The 19,279-nt window shown below is 44.5% G+C and overlaps 1 protein-coding gene across 1 annotated transcript in view; it reads right to left on the bottom strand.

Moving 5' to 3' along the window:
* Positions 1 to 2,339: 2,339 nt before the first annotated feature.
* ADAM19 (ADAM metallopeptidase domain 19) overlaps positions 2,340 to 19,279 on the bottom strand; it is a 28,697-nt gene continuing 11,757 nt past the window's right edge. Inside the window, exons 5-23 of the mRNA XM_088522582.1 lie at positions 18,713 to 18,789; positions 16,874 to 17,060; positions 16,249 to 16,314; positions 14,904 to 14,975; positions 14,011 to 14,177; positions 13,020 to 13,104; positions 12,619 to 12,758; positions 10,908 to 11,085; positions 10,144 to 10,233; positions 8,545 to 8,740; positions 7,724 to 7,832; positions 6,963 to 7,167; positions 6,457 to 6,537; positions 5,959 to 6,067; positions 5,722 to 5,857; positions 5,434 to 5,500; positions 4,801 to 5,016; positions 3,090 to 3,236; positions 2,340 to 2,403 (exon numbers count right to left, since the gene is read on the bottom strand). Of these exons, the coding sequence (XP_088378708.1) occupies positions 2,356 to 2,403; positions 3,090 to 3,236; positions 4,801 to 5,016; positions 5,434 to 5,500; positions 5,722 to 5,857; positions 5,959 to 6,067; positions 6,457 to 6,537; positions 6,963 to 7,167; positions 7,724 to 7,832; positions 8,545 to 8,740; positions 10,144 to 10,233; positions 10,908 to 11,085; positions 12,619 to 12,758; positions 13,020 to 13,104; positions 14,011 to 14,177; positions 14,904 to 14,975; positions 16,249 to 16,314; positions 16,874 to 17,060; positions 18,713 to 18,789 (2,376 nt within the window). The 3' untranslated portion in view covers positions 2,340 to 2,355. The remainder of the gene's footprint in view (positions 2,404 to 3,089; positions 3,237 to 4,800; positions 5,017 to 5,433; positions 5,501 to 5,721; positions 5,858 to 5,958; positions 6,068 to 6,456; positions 6,538 to 6,962; positions 7,168 to 7,723; positions 7,833 to 8,544; positions 8,741 to 10,143; positions 10,234 to 10,907; positions 11,086 to 12,618; positions 12,759 to 13,019; positions 13,105 to 14,010; positions 14,178 to 14,903; positions 14,976 to 16,248; positions 16,315 to 16,873; positions 17,061 to 18,712; positions 18,790 to 19,279) is intronic.

Genomic DNA, 19,279 nt, shown 5'->3' with positions numbered 1-19,279 from the left:
CTAAAAATAACCTTTGGGAGGCTTTGTGATATTCCATTACTAAAGCTTCCCATTAGGGTTTGGCCATGTCCAGCTTTCTGAGCTTTGTGTGTCTGGAAGCATTTCTGCAAAAAGGGAGCCCATGCTTGCACACAAAGTGCTATGAAAATGTTCTTGGTGATTTTTGACGGTCATCTGATAAAAATCAAGGACTGTAGCAGATATATGCTGCTGTCCTCAGGAGCCAGTGAGGGCTCAGATACAAGATCAGGTTGCTGTGGTTTAATCTATGTTATGATAGCTGCTACATGAGGCCAACTCCTGGCAGATATGAAGACTAGGCCTCCACCCATGAGTACTAAAACCTGCTGTTACACAGGCTCTTTAGCTATCTACCTTCTAAGGAATGACAACTTCGGATGGTTTGAGTTTGAGGTGGATCTGTTCTCATCACCTCAGGTAGATGTTGACTGATGTTGATGAGGAGAAGCTGACACCGGAGGGAAAAATGTTCCAGGTTTAAGTGGCTGTCGACACAATTCCCCTCTCACCAGCTCCCCTTCACAGCCTTTTGCCAGGAAAATTCCTGACCAAAGAGGGCTTGCAAAAACCCTTTGGTTTCCTCATTGCATCAAAGCACCAACATCAGCAGCAGTCTTTGAGGACAGTGATCCTCAACTGCAGAAAAAGATATGTCAGGGTTAAGAGATCCATGTCTTTTGTTTGCTGACCGTTATTTCAGAGAGGAATTGTTTAAGCTGATTTGTTTTCTAGGTCTGTAGAAGGTAATAAAAAGTCCAAAATGTTCAAGGCTATGAATAATTGACCAGAAATTCAAGATACACCCTGCAAACTGTTTCCTGTGGAGAAAGAGGTAGTAATGTTGCAAAATCTGGTTTGGTATAGAATTACTGTTAAATATAACTACAAATTTAATCTGAGTGCTCACAACTAATCTCATTTTTTTTCTGTGTAGAGTTTACGGAAAAAGAACTACCAGAATTTTTTTTTTCATTGAGCAAATACTATGATTTGTAACTTGTGCAGCAGCATCACACTGAAGATTTCTGTCCATGCTAAACCAGAGAGTAAATTGTTTAATCCCTCCTCCAGAATCCCCTGTGTTCTCCTAGGAAACAATTGAAAGGGAAACAGAATCATTTCAACATAACAAAACATCTTCATTTAAAAATCCTGAGGGAAAAGAAATGTACAAAAGCCCAAACCAGTAAGACAGAAAAATCAGACTCACAACGGTAGGTCCACAGGGTCAGAACCATCAGCTGCTTAAAGTGCACATGGACACCTTCCTCCAGCAAGAAAAAGCCTGGAGGAAACAGCCTGTCCTATGAAAGCACCATGTATCATATTAATATTCCTGCTGTTTTACCAATAGAGCAACTTTAAGGTAGTTTTCTCATCATAGGAGGAGGCAACAGCCAGTGCTGAAATCCTGCTCAGCACAAGCTGAAGGTTCCCACCCACCCAAACCAAAAAAAAAAAAAGAAAAGAAGGAAAGTGTCTCCTGAAGATGGGCAGTACCGCGCAGTGGAGAGGAGGCTTCTGCACTTTGCTGAACCTCCCTCTGGCCATTTGCCCCGTATCCTGGTTTGAGAGTTTCTCCATCGTACCGTGCCTGGTTCCAAGTGACACCAGCAAGGGCTCTTTGGTCTTACAGGACCAAGGCAAGATACCCAAGTGCCCGGCGAGATCAAGGTTGCAGAGATCTTGCTGAAGACAGTCGCCTTCGGAAAATGCTTAATCTGCTCTACCAAAAATCCGTAATCCATAGTGAGGCTCCAGTTATTTCAACCAGGAGTATGTCCGTGGGTTGCTTGCTCTCTGCCATGGCCCATCTTGCCAGCCACTGTAAACTGAGAATAAACTGGAGCAGTTTTATCAAGGGCTGTGTCCTACTCTCCTGAGAGGCAGTGGTTTCTGTATAGCACCAACAGATGCTTCTGCAGCTGCTGCATGGGCTGAGGGAAGCAAACAGGTCTGGATCTTACATAAAACCTGTCAAGGATAGCACCTGGGCTCAACTCATTCTCCTTAGAAACACTTAAATAACGTATAAAAACACGTGAAGACCCCACCCCTGCATTGGATATTGCACAATAACATTTAAATACCATATACACAAGTCACCTCTACGCAGGAAAAGCTGTGAGTGTGGTAGATCGAGTCCAGCATGGCAGGCACTGGCGCAGTTTCTGGGTATGGGCCTGCCAAGCCTGACTGCAGCGGCTCTAGTTGGAGAGAAAAACAGAGGATTTTGGAATCTGCTTGGGACCACGTACGTTTGCTGGGGTGATGAGGGCTGTCCAAGCCCTTTTGAATCCTGGGGGTTCGCAGGCGCCCACGGGAGCATGGGTGTCACCCGTTGAGGACGCTCCTTGCTCCGGCCATCCTGACTCCTGTGTTCTGCGAAGGAGACAGGGAGAGGTGAGCCCTGGCCTGAGAGGAAATGCTGCCCGCTCCTTGCTGGCACTGCCAAAGCCAGGGATGCTGCCCCAGCTCACACGTATTCCCACCCTAACACCTTACATGGAAAACTCCCCTGCTCTCTCCTTGATTTTAATTTTAATTAAATTTAATTTTCATTTAATTTTCATTTTTACAGCCTACTTCAAGTATGCTGTAGGCTGGTGGTGGCATCTGTGCTGTAGAGAGGGGAGGTGTTTCCATGGGGGTGCAGTTTTTGCCTTTGCATCATGTACTTCCACCCCCTCGTTACTCAGCACTCCTCACGTCTAATCTGGGAGATGCTCAAGGACAGGGAGAATCAGGCTGGTTGTTTCGGAACATAGCCAGGCTGAGTATATGCCTGCTCTGAGCTTTGCTCTGGCTATGCACTTGGTTTTGTTTAGGATTATTTGGTTATTCTGAAGAATCAGGATCAGACATTTTGTTTAACCCACTAAAGCCTTCATAGGTAAAAACAGAAGCCCTTACAATAAAGCCAACACCCCTTGAGGCCCATCAGCCAAGACTGTGCATGAAGGTGTTTCGCAGCATGATCGCGAGGTTCTGCTCTTCGGGGTAGTTTTATTTCACAGTGGTGTGTCCCCCTCCATGTGCTCTGTGTCCCCACATGCTCTGATCCCTACCTCTGCTGCTGGCTGCAGATGTCCTGGGTTCCTCCTGTGAGCCAGGGGCAGGGGAATTGCAGGGCCATCCCCTGGCTGGGTCCTGAGTCTGCTGGGGACAGGGTTCGCTGGCAAAGCTCTTTGGGGTGGCCTGGGCCTGGAAATATCCTAAGCAAAAAAAAAACAGCTTTGACTTGCCCCTACATACACTCCCTACAGGACTGCACGTACAACGTATGCACGATGCGGTTGTACAAACACACACGCACAGTCCAGCACCTGCCTACAGTCAATTATTGCTTTGTTGGTGCACAGCTATCCCTAGTGGGATTCTCTGAGCATTGTATTTTCCATCTGTCTAATGAATTTCAGCATAAAGCATGCCCCTGGGGAGAAGGGAGAAGTGCTAACCGCCTGTTGTTGCTTAGTTTCTGGGCTAGGTCTTTGGTTTACAGGTGTCGATTTAATAAACACAGCTGCATGAAGAAATTGGAGGGCACCCAAAAACCCTGCCCTCTCCTTCGACTACGTGCAAGTGCAATGCTCGATGGCTACATCAGCTAATGCTGGGGGATCTATTGCTCCCCCAGGCCTTGCCTCTGCAGCTGCAGTGGGAGCAAGACAAGCAAAGGTGCTCCTTGAACCCTGCTCTTGGTAGAACAAGAGCAGCAGAAAGGGAGCAAATCCGGCAGATACCACAAGCGTCTAGGAAGAGACTGACACTGGCAAACAGTGAAATTAATGACTTCCTGTGTTATCGTTTAGATCTCATGGCCCTTCTCCAGCCCAGAAATGGCTAGGCTTCTTTTGGAAATCCTAGGGCAAGTGTCCCGTCTAGGACATCTGACTGATATAAAAAGACTGGATGTGTCACAGAGGGACCACAATGTCAACAAGCAGCTGGGAAAGATACCTACTCCTTATTGATTAGATTTGGCTTCCTGCTTTTGTTTTGATTTTCTTTCCTGCCCACATGTGGCTGTTCATAGGAACAACGGAGTTAGAAACAAAACCCATTCACTAAACCATTTTGTTGTTATCTTCCTCTATATGCTTTAGAGGTGCTGCCTGGAGCCTGTTGCTGTGCTCTATAACGTGAGCCTTTTCCTTCTAGATGGACCTAACCTAACAAAGTTTGTGGACACATTTTTGGTAAAGAGAGGTTAGGTCAGAGCAAATCGATATTTTTTCCCATAAAAATGTGTGTTTTTCACTAAGCTTAGAACAATATTACCTGTGAGGGAAATAGGTAACACCCCCTTTCCTTTTAACATTCAAAGTAACCTGGTGGTGAGGACACTCTGATAAGATGAGTTGGTTAAGTCTTATGCTTCCTCCATTCAACCCTATTTTTGTTCTCCAGTAAAACTAAGAGAAATTTTGTTCCATATATGTCCCTATTCCACGGGGAATGGGGTGGTACAGCCCAGCTCATTTGCCCCAACTTTCCCATTAGGATGCCAAGCTAAGTCTAAACTAGAGCAGAACAGCATTGAACACCTGGAGGAAGGGAAGGCTCTCTCACAGAGCTGCTGTGCCCAGCTCCGTGCTGCCTGGACTTAACCCCATCCCGGGACAGCCCAAATCACAGCCAGACACTGGGAGAGGGTCTCATGTGCCAGCAAGCACTCCTAAACCTACACTGCCATCGAGATTCAACAGGCTTTACCATCCTCACTCCGCAAACTCCCTACTCACACTTCACCTGCAGGACAGCACAGTGTCATCCTACCTGAGACACCGGGGCTTTGGGAGCAGGAGGTGCTGGCCTGCTCGGGGGTGTCCGCCTGGCAATGTCCTTTGTGACCATCTGATGCGCTGGCCACAAGGGTGTCCGAACACCACAGCTGGAGCCGCTGGAGAAAGCAGGAGGCTGGTGTGCATTTATTTGGAGACCTGGGGCTTGCTGGGGAGGAGGTTTTGGTGGGACTTCAGGGAAGCCAATAGCCTGAGTGGAAGACACACAAATTCCAGGAGTTAGTTATTTCCACCTCGAGACAGTAGTCTAGAACAACTAGGGACAGAAGGTAGAAACAGGGGTAGAGAGTACAGAGTAACTCAGCAGTAGGGCAGTATGTAATGTTTGCAAGTAAATCCAGGGTTTGCAGTTTCTACATTCCTGCAAGCAGGATATGGCAGGATAGGGTCTATTAGGAGAAACGAGTGTCCAAACAGGGCTCATAAATGCCTGCATCCTTTTTTTAAGGATATATACAGTCAGCTGATTTTCAGCCAGGGTGCACAACTATATTTTCTCCATCATTTGAAAAGCCATCTCTAATTGCAAGCTGAAAGAGAACTGAATCCCACTTATCAGGACAGCTGTGTATCGCCCTGGCGAGGGGTAAGGTGACATTGCCTCTACCTTCCTCTGTCCCTGAGGGGTTTTCGGCTTGAAGGCAGGGTTTGCATGACCGTTTCCAGGGGTGTCACTGACAAACAGAAAGAAAAAGGTAAGAGCAAGAGTTATTTCCTTGGTATGTTTTCTCCTTTTTCTGTTTCCATAATTTAACAGAACAGTTACTCAAAAAAATGAGAAGCAAATGTGGAATATACCAACAATCCTATTTAGTTATATTTCTAATAGCCCTTGCAATTTTTCTTCTGTGAAAGGGGTAGATAAAGAAAACAAAGCCTAGCTCTGCTGACTTACCTGAACTGTGGGGTCTTCCTTAGAGAACAGATGAAAAATTTATGCCAGCATTTCAGATAACAAAATAAAATCACGATTCCAATAACAAGAAGAATTGGAGCCAGGACTGCTAGCGTTATTGCTACCACTGAAAAACCTGAGAATGAGAAAGTATAGTCAGTTAAATGCAAACTCTCTGTTTCCAGCCTAATTCAAGACTTTCTGAAATGCCACCAAGGTGGAGTTGGTCCCACTCACCTTCTGGCAGTGGGGGACCACTGTCCAAGCTTCCTCCCAGCCCTTCCTTGTTGCAAAATGGGGGAGCCCATCCCGGGTTGCAGTGGCAGTTCTTGTTGTTATTGCAAACCTGGAACAGGAAGACTCAGAGATTTTAGTGCTGTGTCCTAAAGAAGGCTACACAGTTGACTCTTATCAACATAAACTGGGAGATAAATGCTGTTTTCCTTCCTTGGAAATTCTCTCTTTCTCCAGAAGCCAAGGATGATTGTGCTGATGTGCCACTAATCACGATTCAGGAGAAAAGCAGCATTTAAAATTTCCTTTCCTGTCCTTATCTCCACACAGAAGGGCTAATAAAGCAGAGCTTTATTGCCTAGCTGCTAAAGGAGCCCCTGTGTGTTTTACCCTCCAGGCAACCCATGGAGTAGTACCAGAACTTAGCTGAGAAACATCCACAGATGAATGATGGCTCATCCTGCCTCAAGCCAAAATGGATACAAAAAGGAGAACACCTACTCCATGCCCATGGCACTTCTTGTTACAGCTTTCAGATTCAAAGATGATGGATGTGTTCTGGCAGCGTCCCTCAAAGCAAACCTGCAGAGAAAGGACTGGGATTATGAACTGCATATTGCCTTGTGTTATTTTGTGTTTGGAGGACTCCCAGACACCTCGGCAATGCAAGTAATACCATGGGCAGAACAGAGGGCTGTAAAGTTAATGTGGTTCCCAAGCAAATGCCTAGCGACCCCCCTAACTTTCAGATAAAATAAACCAGAGAGAAGAGTGGGAGCTCAAAAGTCAATAGCTTGATATAGTCATGGGCATCACAGAACAGAGTTAAGGTATGGCAAGTTCTTCCAACACTTCTCAGAAGCCGCTAAGAAATTAATTTTCTAACATACATAAATTCCCCTAGAAAGGCATTGGTTATAAGAAATGAATGGCTTAATAACCACAGAGCACTTTTCAGGCGGAGTACTTTAAACTTCCCCAAATCATTACGGACAGGCTGTACCTACATGTTGGCTCCCACATTTTGTTCCCGTCAACACCAAGCCAGGGTCCAGCATCTCCTTTTCTTCGCTCTCAGATCTGTACACGTGCGTCCCGCGGCACCTCAGCTGTGTCCTTCCCATGTGGATAGATGTGTCTATAGCAACTGCATTGGACTGCAGGGGTTTGGAAGCAGAGCTCTGACACTGGATCTTCCCACATTTAGCATCCCTATTTTCAAAGGAAAGGCAAAAGTGAGTGTTTCTGGCCTGGTGAATGTTTTGCAGACATCTGCAGCTGTAAATGTAAAATAAAGCAGCAATGCTGAGTCATTGCTCAAAGGAAGAAAAAAAAAAAACCCAGAAACTATTCCAGGCAATAGTGTTCAATGATACTAAAGGTACCATTTGGCCATTCCTTTTGGGTAGGCCAGACTCAATAAAATCATAGAGAAGACAAAAAAGTTATTGCCTCAGTAGTCTGATAGAAAGCTGCATCTGAGCTTACAGATTTGAAAATCCAATTTTATGCTGAAATTATATATATATATATATATATATATATCAACTAGTTGTTTTTAAATGTAAAAGGCAGGGGAAAGGATGACGTCAATGCTTCAGTTGTAAAGACTCTAAATCCTAGCAGAATGCAACTGGTTTCCCAGGAAGCAAAGAGAGGGAGTGAAATGAGAGCATGATTTGGTTTAATCTACTGGCCCATAGATTTGTAATATGTAGAAACATCAGTTCCCCAACTAGCAACTCTTGGCTGCTGATTGGCTTTTTACCTCATCTCACACTTCCTGTAGTTGCCATAGATGTCCTTCCCACAGTTCCCATAGATGTCTCCAGCAGCATTAACCTTCTCAAAGCAGGTGTCTGGTGCTGGCCTTGCTCCTGCATGGGAGAGATTCACATGAGTGACCCCTGCAGAGTCTGGCAATCTATTTCACCCCATGCCAACCACCCAATTGTTCTTTTTTTACTGGAAGATACTGAGCACGGCGATTCTGTGTTGCCTCCTCCAAGCAAGCAATGCAGTAAAAAGGTCTCCTTGGACTTCATCACTGATGAAGGCTATGCAAATGGATGTCATGTGGATCACTGCCAGCACCCTCTGATTGTCACCTGCTAATGTGCAGAAAGGGCAGCTTGCTCTGGGTTTCCCCTGAACTCACTTAGCTCCTGCTTGAGCCTGTGGTGAAGTCAACGTTCAACACCATGGTTCATCCCCCTGGAGATCTAACAGATGTTATAAGCTATTAAATGCAGCCATATATAATCTTGACTTTTCTAGCACACCTCTGAGGAGAGTTCTAGGGATACCAATAGCACCTTGTCCATTCTAGGAGACCTAGGTTTAATCTTTGATTTGTTACTGCTGTCCTGTGACTATTTCCATACCACATTCCTCCTGTATCATCTTTTCTGACTATTCAGGTTGAAGCTCTTCAGACTGTATTCCATACCATGACTGAACCATGCATACTCTGCTATTACAGGTAGAGACAATAGGTGCTATTGTCATGTACAGGGTGAATAATAGCAGGATGCCACATAATACCAGCTCTTCAAATGACAATATATTTCTTTGCCAGTCGTATCTTACCAGGCCCCCACAGCTGCACACACTGGTCTTTATAAGTGAGACACATGCCACTGTAGCAATATGCCTTTCCTCCTTCACAGGAAGCCCCATCAATTTGGTACGAGTTTGGAGGGCAAAACGGTGACTCTCCAGTGCAGTATTCTGGGAGGTCACAAAGTCCTGATCTTTCCCTGCAGAGAGTTCCTGGAGACATCAGCTAAAAGGATGCAAAGGGAAAAATATATATATTATTGCATGTCTTCTTGATGGTTTCATGTCTGCACAATGTTTCCAGTTAGATAAGGAAAAAATGTTGCATTCATCTCTTCGTCATTTCATCTTAAGTTTTTTGAGGTCATCAGTGATCCAAATGACTCTGTGATTTCATTAACTAGACAAGCTGTGTAGAATCAAATTAGTGGCTGGGTCCCATTCCCTAGGTATGGATGAGATGATGCACAGAAAAAAAGGCTGACAAATCTCAAGGGGACACTGCCCAATCTCCCACTGCCCTAGGGCAGAATCTGATTTACCTAAACCATTTCTGACAGTTGTTTGGGTAATCTATTCTCAGAAAACTCCCTGCTTGGGAAGCCTGTTCCAGAGTTTGTCTATTTTTTCCACTGGAGACATTTTTCTAACGTCTAAGTTTTATCTTCCTTGCTACAAGTTTATCCAGTTAATTCTTGTCTGTCCGCCCTGGCCATGGTGAACAGGAGGACGTGAACATGTAGCAGAGCATGTTGCAGGTTGTCATTTCTTGTGAAAGGGGTGAGAATCCAGAGGATTCCTGGTTTTCTCGCACTCAAGATAGGTTGGTAAGATCACGCAGTCAATGTGCAAACCCAAAAATGAACTCAAGAGATAATGTGTGCCTATGTTCATTTTTGAGAGAATTTGTGGATAAAGCTTCTGATCTTTGGCTCCAAAATCAAAAACTTTTTCACAAATCCTAGTGATATGAAACCACTGTGCAAACTATGGACTGAGTCATGCAGCTGTGCATCTCCACCCACTTACAACTTTGGGACCATAGATCAGACATACGCTTGTCTCTGTGTCAACACACGGAAGGAGTTAAATCTAGGGGCCTATATTCTCTCTAAAGAAAGACGGGGTGTAAAATGACCAGTCACACACATGCATCCCTCTTTGCTAACATTTCTTCAGCAAGTACTTGGGCAAAAAGAAACTCAACCTCACCCCAAAAAAGAGGAGCAAAGATATCATCCAGCCTAATTCCAGGAGGAGGTGTTCTGTATAGATTGCCTCTAGAGCCAAAGGAGAGAAATGTGATTCGTCCCACCCTATACCAAGTGTTTAAGAAGTGCTATGACTTCATGCCAGCAGCATTTACTGCTCATCCTAATGGGTTGTATATGAGGTTATAATGGGTGTCAACTAGTTTAAATTAGACAGTGAGAGTTGGAAATAAAAGGACCCCATTGCTATGGTCACACTCACAGCTGTTCTTCATAAAAATGAGACCACACTGCTCAGCAGTAGGGAGCTAAACTATGTGTTTGGCTACATTTGCTTTCCGTTCACCTCCATTTTCCAGCCTCGCGCTTCCGCCACCCCGTTATTCCCTCCCTTCTCCCAGGAAAGCCCAGCGCCCACCTTGCACTGCTGGCAGCAGCTGCCATGGGCACACTCGGCGCCCTGCTTCAGCGAGCAGTTGTTGGCGTTGCAGCAGGGGTTGTCGCACTCCTGCAAGACACGACACACAGCAGAGCTTAGACGGCAGATGTTCAAGACAAAAACGTGCCAGAGCATCCAGGTGTGCGGGTGAAGCTAATCTGTTCTTGTACATGATGAATTACATGCAAACAGAGCGTCAGCCTTCCTTCCCCAATATGTTCATTAAACCCAGCACCTGCCAGATTACTGCATACTTGTATCCTCTCTTGGATATACTGGATAGGATAGGTCGTGCTCATTACTTGTGGTGAATTTTAGCTGCTGGTTCCAGACTCTCTTTTGTCATGATTATTTGAGGCATAGATAACATGGAAAAGCAAGACGAGGTTCTAACAGAAGCCCCATCCTTATCAAGGATAGGTAGGTAGGTAAAGACAACTTAAGATATATAAAACTACAATGTGCAAGAAGACTTAAAAAAAATGCTGTCATCCCTTCTATTTAATCACAGAATAATCTCTGAGTTCTGGAATGCATTACACTAGACACTGTAAATTTAGCTAAACACAATACTTTACAACCTTGATTTACATTGCATATGCATTTACACACAAAGCAGGTAAGTATATCTCTTGCATAAACTGAAGCTGTTTATGTATCCCATAATTGTATTTGTAGAGTATGCAACAAAAATCATTGTGTCCCAGCTAAGCCCCAAATGTTTGGATCTAAACAAATGTTACCTCCACCTCTCCACAGTCACATTCCTCCCCCTCTTCCAAGTAGCCATTTCCACATTTCTTCCCACCATATATTTTTTTGGTATCCGGCATGTTGGAGAGACACATCCCTCCACCAGACTGCAGATACTTCTCCAGCTCTTTTCTATTGCACTGGTTGAACACCTTGGGGAATGGGTGCCTGAATATGGACAGGTGTAGAAAAACGTCATAACAGAACTGGGCAATGGTTTAGAGCACAAAAGTATGAGCACATGCAAGTACTGACACACGCCAAAGGGCACAGCTCCTTCAAGTGAATTGTGATTTTGTGTGCCCGTTCAAAATCAGATCCAACTTGTACCTAGACTGCTTTTAGAAATGAGATCTACTATTAGAAAGGCTAAAAAAGGCAAATAAAATAAATAATTCTTGAAACAAAATATGAATCTTGAGAGCTCACAAGTATGGCAGTCAATATTAGTGCTGGCTTATATGCAACTCTGCTAGAACAATTCTGACTCTGTGAATTTAACTTCTGAATTTAACTGATAAAAACAGCATTTCATTTTTCCTATCTCTTGTCTCATTACAATAGGCTTCAATATTTTATTTTATATGAATTATGAATTTTGTTTTCTACAGTGATTGAATGTGAACTCTGTTCATGATCATGCATGCATTACATTCTCTATATGCAGGCCAATTCACTTTTCACATTGATATTTTCCTTACTTGGAGGAATCACTGATGTAAAAGGAAGATATTTAAGGGAAATTATTATGTAAAAAACTGATAAAAGCCCAAACAATAAGGCTTGAGGAAACGTGACTAAGTGAATGGGTTTGGCTGGCGTTTTTACGTGACTGGAATGTGGAAGCTGTCATGTGGTTCCTCATGCAAAATAAACTCAGAAATCCTCATGGGTTTCCCCACTCTCTCTTCACTTCCCTTTCTCCCAAAGACAGCTATTGCTTCCCTTTTAAATGCAGCCTTTTAGTTGACCACTGAAGTCTAGCAGAATTCCAAGGACAATGAGCAAAGCATGAAACAATTAGCATGACTGCTAACTTAGAAATACATCCTTATTGCTGTGCCTTTTAAAGGCTCTTTTCAGTCTTTTCCTGGAGAAATCCTTTCCTCTCTTTAGCACATTCTGTCACACAAAGCCTTTTGTGGGAAATGAGAACTATCTTAGTTCTCATTAATTAGAGAACTATCACTTATCTATGCATTTCATGAGCAGACAACAGCAATAAAGCCTGTTTAAATGTGGACATTTAGACAGACGTAGACATCTGCTTAAAGTCAACACACCAGGGTATGTTCAAGCCACCTCTTGTTTCTCTGTGCTTGCAGGCAGTTGGCACCTCAGAGGGAGAGATGCATGCCTGCATGCACTGGAAGCTTGTGAGCCTGCTTTGGGGTGGCGGATCATTTGGTAGGATGCAGGAGGAAGCAGAAACTCAGCAATGCAAGGTTAGAGGGACCTCCAAGACAGCTGCTCAGGAGAGAAGATTTTCTTTTCTACCAGACAGTTTAAAGGTCCACTTCTAAACACTGCCAGAACTATATGCTGTCTAAGCCCAGTCTTGGGCATGGCCATCTGATGCTGATACCTACAGCAGGCAGCAGTAGATTCACCTTCATTCTGCATTTCTAGCTCTTTCTCTCCCAAGCCTCTCATAATGAAGCCCTTGGCTTTTCCCAGCAAGACCCTGTAAAATGGGCTCACCCAGTTGCAGAAGCCATGATGCAGCCTCCATCCTCAGCACTGGTAGTGCAGCAGCCAGATGAATCATGATTCATGCCAAAGTTGTGTCCCATCTCGTGGGCAATGGTAGCAGCAACACCAATGGCATTCTCAGAGTGATCCTGTGCAAAGTCAAAGAGGGGCTTCAGTATTTCTCCCATGCCAGGCCTGTGCATCTCTCTGTCAACAAACATATGGCACTTCTCATTGCTACATGCAGAAAATATCAACTGAAGTTATTCATGACTGAGCTGGTAAGCTGGAGGCCTTCCTCGGAAATCTTTTCTTCCTAACCTTTAGGACATTTATACTACGTATTATTCACTGCTGCCAAGAAACATCTTATTAGGTATTATTATTATTAGGTATTAGTAATAACTTACCATGTTTACTCCACCTGACTGGAAATCAGAGCACATGGCCATCACAGGAGCCAATCCAACTGTGGTACCTTGGAATGGGACACCCCTAAAAATAACACAGGAAGAACATGAAGTAGCACTGAGGCTCTTGAGATGGTGAGACAGAGAAGCAATCCACAGCTTTATACATGAACAGAATGGGGATGAAAACATTTTCTTCAGTGATATCTGCAAGTACAGGACTTTACAGCAGAGTTACAAGCCTTAGTATCTATCTTTCTCTTGGATTAGTACTTTGCTTTATGAACCAATCAGACAATCATATATATATATATAATACCCCATCAAAAATGAAATACAATAATATTAAAGGGGAAAAATATGGGAAAGTATCTCTAAATTTTGCTCCTAGATGGTCCTTCTCTGATTCACCACTATTTGCTGGTGAATGAATTGCCATGAGATAGCCAAGGAGGTCTACAAGTTGCTGCAGATTTTCCTTCTAACAACATCTGTGTTGCTGGCCATAGCTACTGGCCCTAATGAGAATAGTAGGAAGAGTCACACACCATCAGACAGACCCCAGCACCATGTCCCCCATGTCTCACTCAGTAAGATGAGTTAGGAATTAACAACTTCCACAAAATGCTCAGTTCCCCTTTACAGGTTTTCTTTATGGTTCAGATAAGATGTGGAAGGAAGCTGCGCAATAAAATGTGAGCATGAAAGTTCATGTACAGTTGCTTTTGATGCACACAGTAACGCTGGCTGCACTTGATTTTTAACCCTGATGCACATTTTGACACATCTGAGCTGAGTCTGTGGCATAGCCTGGGACTTTCACTTTTCCTAAAGGGATTGTGTTCTAAATGCCAGAATATTTCTGAGTGAGTGGTTACTACATAAGTCTGCTACTCCAAATCTTAGAACAATATTGACTGTATATTGATTTCCCAACCACCCAAGCAATTCACTTGGCAAAAACTGGTTATTTCTGGAAAAATAAACCTACGTAATTAGTTGGGCATTATCATGCTTTCTGTACGCCCGCTCTTTGCTGCTCCAAGCCAGAAAAGACCTCAGGGTGGAGTAAGGATTCTCAGTTACATCACATTTATTCCCATGAGTCCAGATCTCCAGCCCCACCAGGGCAATCCGGATATTCAGGGATCTGTAAAACTAAAATATATAGGAGAAGAAAGAGATGACAGACTGAGCACCAGCAATTCATTCTACAGCATTTTAAACCAAGTCTATAAACACTGCTATATGCTTCTGCAAACACACACGTCCAGGAAAGATGCTTTCTCTGGAAATGCATTGCAACTTGTCAGCCTCTGCTCTAGAAGCAGAGCACCACCCACAAACCTCAACTGCATTGGACTAGAGATGCTGAGCTTCCATTATTTAATGAATGACAGAGATCAGATTTCCAGAAAAACAAATATTAGAGGCAGGGGAGAAGAAGAGTGTGAAGAAAGCAGATGTGAGAAGCTGTGAGGAGGAGCTACTTCAGGAAGACTGTTTACCACAGCAAAGATTATATCTTCCAGCTCTATTTGGCAAGATTTCTACCATGTTAATCGGATATCTCAGCCTTTGTTGAAAAAAAAAAAAAAAAAAGAACAAGAGAAGACAAGAGAAGACAAGAGAAGACAAGAGAAAAACATAATTCATAATAGGGAACATAACCAATATGGAGATGTATTAAAATGCAGGATACACTTGTCAACTATATGGTAAGGAACAGAGATTCTCACCCCCTCATCGTCCTTGATGTTCAAATAACAGAATTGTTTGGAAAACACTTTCCACTCCCCAAATCGCTGACAAGAAATATCAATTAATTTTCATAATTCATGATTTTAGCTTCACTTTCCTCAGTTCATTGACACCTGATCTCACCTTATCTACGTAGTTAGCCGCCTCTACTAATTTAAGCCGTGTTGCTTCAATATTGAAGTGATGCTTCTGAAACTGAACAAAATGAACATGTCAGGCTCCATGTCCTCATGTCCTCCACAAGGACAAGTAGGAAGAGCTGAAATACATTAAACTAAGTCACATTATTCTGGTAATGAGAAAGCCCAAAAGCGTTCCTTCACTTTACATCCAACTTCAAGCCCTCTTGTACATGTTTATATTCATAATTCCTCACTGGCCTCACACCAAGGTGTTATGGAGTTATGTTAGTAACTGAATGGAGCAACTTGAAGATCCTAGGTCAAAACACCCAGAGTCAGCAGCTGACAATGAACTGAACAAAGAGCTGACAAATTTATCAGGTGTAACATAACATAACATGACTTCATGTCTAAGCTTAAGCAGCCAGAGCCCTCTCCAAAGAGGATGTTATACATTTTGCTTGTTGAAAAAGAATGAATTTGCTTATTTAAGCCACCTGATAATTAGTAAATAGATTTTGAATCAAGCAGTGTTTCGTTCAAGGAAATAAGTTACAAAATATTTACATTTTTGTTAAACAGACTGTGAAACTTGAAAAATTTGGGATTTTTCTGCCAGAGAGGGAGACAGGTAAAGTAAGGGCAGTTTATAACGATCACTGCAAGGGTGTCTACTCCTACTTGTCTAGTGAAACGTTGAAGAATATCTGGCAACTGCCGACTGGATGCAATGTGTTTTCTCATAGTTTCCTTAGTATCCTCCTGCCTAGCAGAGAAGAACAAAGTAGGTTCTGTCTTTGTTCAGAATAAATTATAACCTGAAGCTGTATTTGAGTTTCAAGTTGTAAATTATGGATAAGACTGGGCTGACTCCAGTCTATACTCATGATTAGATGATCACTAGAACACCACATGGTTTGCACTGTCAGTAGGTACCTCTGGCATGGAGGTCTGATTTATCATCTTAGAGCAAATTAAAAATCTTGGCTACCTTCTGGAGATTAAGTGTAGACACAGAATAGATCACCCCTGAAAACCCTCAAGTCACCCTAGGTTGAAGGCAGCCTCTTTCACCATCAGCCTGGATGACGAGGCAGGAACCAAAGGCTCCCAAATGCTCAACAGATGGGAGCCCACATCACTTCCCTGGCTAACAACTAGCACAGTGACTGGAGGTGCTGCAGGGTCCTGACTGCGGGGACAGATGCAAATCAGACTCCCAGCTCTCCTGATAGTGAGAGAAACCCAGCCCAACCTCAGTTGCCCTCCACCTCCCCAGGATCTACAGGTGGAAGATCAGCTCTGGGTCCATGCACAGCTTCTGGAAACACGATCTTTTTTCTTACCTCTGCATAATCAGCCACAAGCAGAAGTTCCACATACTTCGTAGCCTGTAAAGTCTCCCGCTTCACCTGTGCCAGCAGCAACACCAGTTATTTCCCCAGTATCCCCCAATAAACTCTTTGCTAAACATATGTAAAGGCAATTTTCCACAGTATGGTCCACAGTGGTGGCCATCACTCCACCTCATCACACACACGAACCTTGAAACAAGATTGAGTTACCAGATATGGAGTAACCAGGTATCACAAGCTAATTTAATTACAGCAATTGCCCATGGACATGTCCTTAGACCATCCAATTACGATTATCTTAAAACTCTGCAAGAGGGTTAAAGACAGGTTGTTCATACCTCTCGTATCAGATGAGCAAACCTGTGCAGGAACAGGTTCAGCTCATCTAATGCTCCCTGACTTGCTCCACTGCCATGCCCCAAACCCATGTGGTCCCCAGTGTTTATTTTGCTTCCCTGCTGGAGCCACTGCTCAGCAACCAGCTTGCTACAAACCCTCTTTCATCCCCCTTGCTGAGCCATGCTCCAGAGAGCAGCAGGCTCCTGGGCCTGGAGGAGTGGGAACCACAGAGCATCCCCGCATAGGCCCACAGTGCCCTGGCCTGAGCCCTGCTCACCCGGTGATGGTCTGGGGCCACCTCAGCAGGGAAGCCCCTGAGCCAGCCTTCGGCTTCAGCGCCCTCGTAGCCGCATGCTCCTCTCCACAGCTTCAGGTCTTCCAGCCTGTAGATCAAGTGCTTGTTCTGGCTGTCGGGAAGAGGCTCTACAACATAGCTGGAATTGTGGCTCAGTACAATGAGTCCTCTGTTGAGAGGGAGGCAACAAGAAGGAAAGTCAGCGGCCTTTGCTGTAGAGGAGGCAAATTCTTCCTCTGCTGCCCAGCTCCTCGCTGAAAAGTATTTTTATAAAGCGCAACTTTGGGGAACACCTTAGTATTATTATGCTTAAATCCTGAGGAAGGATAGAAGATTCCTGATGCTAGGCACTGTGAAAACGAGGAAAACATGTAGAAATCACAGGAAGACAGCTTCTAGTGGAAAAGCTAATGGTGGCAGGGCTTTTCCTCTTGTACACACTTTTGAAAAAGGCCTCACGGTAGCTCTTACCACTCATGATAGTAATCGGGAGCAATAGAGGTATGGGTTTCTCTGGGACTTGCACAAGGCCATATGGTTCTGTTTTCCTCAATTGTCATTTTACAACTGTGAGAGCTAGAAAGCTCCCATGGTTAATGCCTACTGAAAGACACGTGGCTCGAAGGGCAGCACGCCTCCCTGCAAACGCTGAGTGAAAGCAGATCTGTGTACTCGGCTTGTACACGCTTCCAGTAATTACAAAATGATGTCAAGTCACTAGCACACAGCCTGACAGCTCTAGTGTGCAGAAGCACTGCTGCATGTGCACATCTAGACACCTTTTTCTCCTTTGCTGCTAGGAATGGAGAGCCTAGGAAAACGCAAACTGAGAGAGGCAGAGAACACCTGCTTCTGCTTTTGGATTATTTATTACAAACTGCAGGTGGCCACACTGCCCTGTTTATGTCGCGAGGTCTTTTGGCCTGTGTTACGTTCACTTAAAGAGTGCTCAGGACTTTTTGGCAAGGCCTGTTTCCTGCCTGGACCAAGTCCCATCAAGCCCAGCTTCCAATCAGTTCTTGAGTGCACATAACCACTAATGTCAATAAAGTATATGTGGTATTTTGGAAATGAACTCTCAGCTGCTGTAAATGATTGCAGCTCCCTGGTCTCAGTGAATCGTTTCATTTACTCCTGCTGATGATATATCCTCCTTTTTCTGCCAAAGACTCCATTACTACCAAAGCTAAGATTTTAATGGCATAACACACACAATCCCTGCACCACCCAGGGAGAAACCGGATAGCAAGGGAAAGGAAACAGGGCTGACAACATGGTGGGACCTTCAGGTCGGAAGACATGGCCCCAAACTGCACAAAAAAAATGAGATGCTTGACGAAGGAGCTGATTTCTGCACTAGTGTAGAGGACTAGTCTTGGACCTCACAAGTCCTGCTCTTGTTTTCATCCAGGATACCATATGAGTCATTAGCAGGAGAAAGACTTTTACTCCAGTGGTCTCCTGAGCTAAACTCATTTAATGCATGAGTTCATGTTGCCAGCACAGAGGAGTAAGAAGTTTAGGTGCTGCCTAGGAGGTCACAGGGGCCACTAAGGGGTCCCAACCTTATGACTTTCCCTTGACATGCTGCTTTTTGTACCCAGGACTTCTGGCTGGGTGGAATTTAAGAACCAGTTTGTTTGTCCAGGATCTCCCAATCTCTGGCAAACACTACACAGCTGTTGCCACAGGAAAACGAGAAACAAAACCAGAACTGGGGAGCAGAACCTGCACGGCATCACGACATAGCAAGGAGCAAAGCAAGAGATGTGGAGCAAAGGAAGAGCATTGCTGCAGCCACCAGCGCTGCCGGGCACTTACCGCAGCCCTTTGCAGGAGCTGAGCGTGACGCTGGAGCGCTCCCTGCCCCGCACGGTGCCGTGGTAGAAGCAGTGATCCTGCAAGGCAGAGCGTGCACAGTCACAGAGAGCAAGGCTTGCAATGTTGGAGTGGACACCGAGTCCCATTTGAGCACTGCCAAGGTAGGAGTACTCCAGTATTTGTCCTCTTTCCACCTCATTAAATGCTTGGCTATCATAACCAATCTCCATGAGTCTATGTATTGAAATTCAGCCTTTCAGCTGCTGCGTGTGGCCCATAGGAGTGCACTAAAATATTCCTTGCTGCCAGTAAAAACTAAGAGCTTTGAATCCCCAAGGAAGCAGCTCCGATGGCTGCAACATTAAGCCCCATCTAGAGCTTTCTGCGTGTAACAGGAGCTGCCTCTCAGTGCTTGCAGACCCTGGGTCAGGCCCCAAAGGAGGTGCCTTTGGCAGCAGGAAGGGTTATGCCACGTGCAGCAGGAAATCCCTATCTGGGGGATCCCGGCAAGACACAAGCAGCGTCGACGGGACCCAGGGGACCACAGAAGTGACATATGCCACCATG

This window comes from Tinamus guttatus, unplaced genomic scaffold (assembly GCF_059628265.1).
Source record: "Tinamus guttatus ecotype Peru unplaced genomic scaffold, ASM5962826v1 Tinamus_guttatus_pri_ptg000155l, whole genome shotgun sequence".
In the NCBI taxonomy this organism is placed as follows: domain Eukaryota; kingdom Metazoa; phylum Chordata; class Aves; order Tinamiformes; family Tinamidae; genus Tinamus; species Tinamus guttatus.
This window is presented reverse-complemented; position numbering and strand designations above follow the sequence as displayed.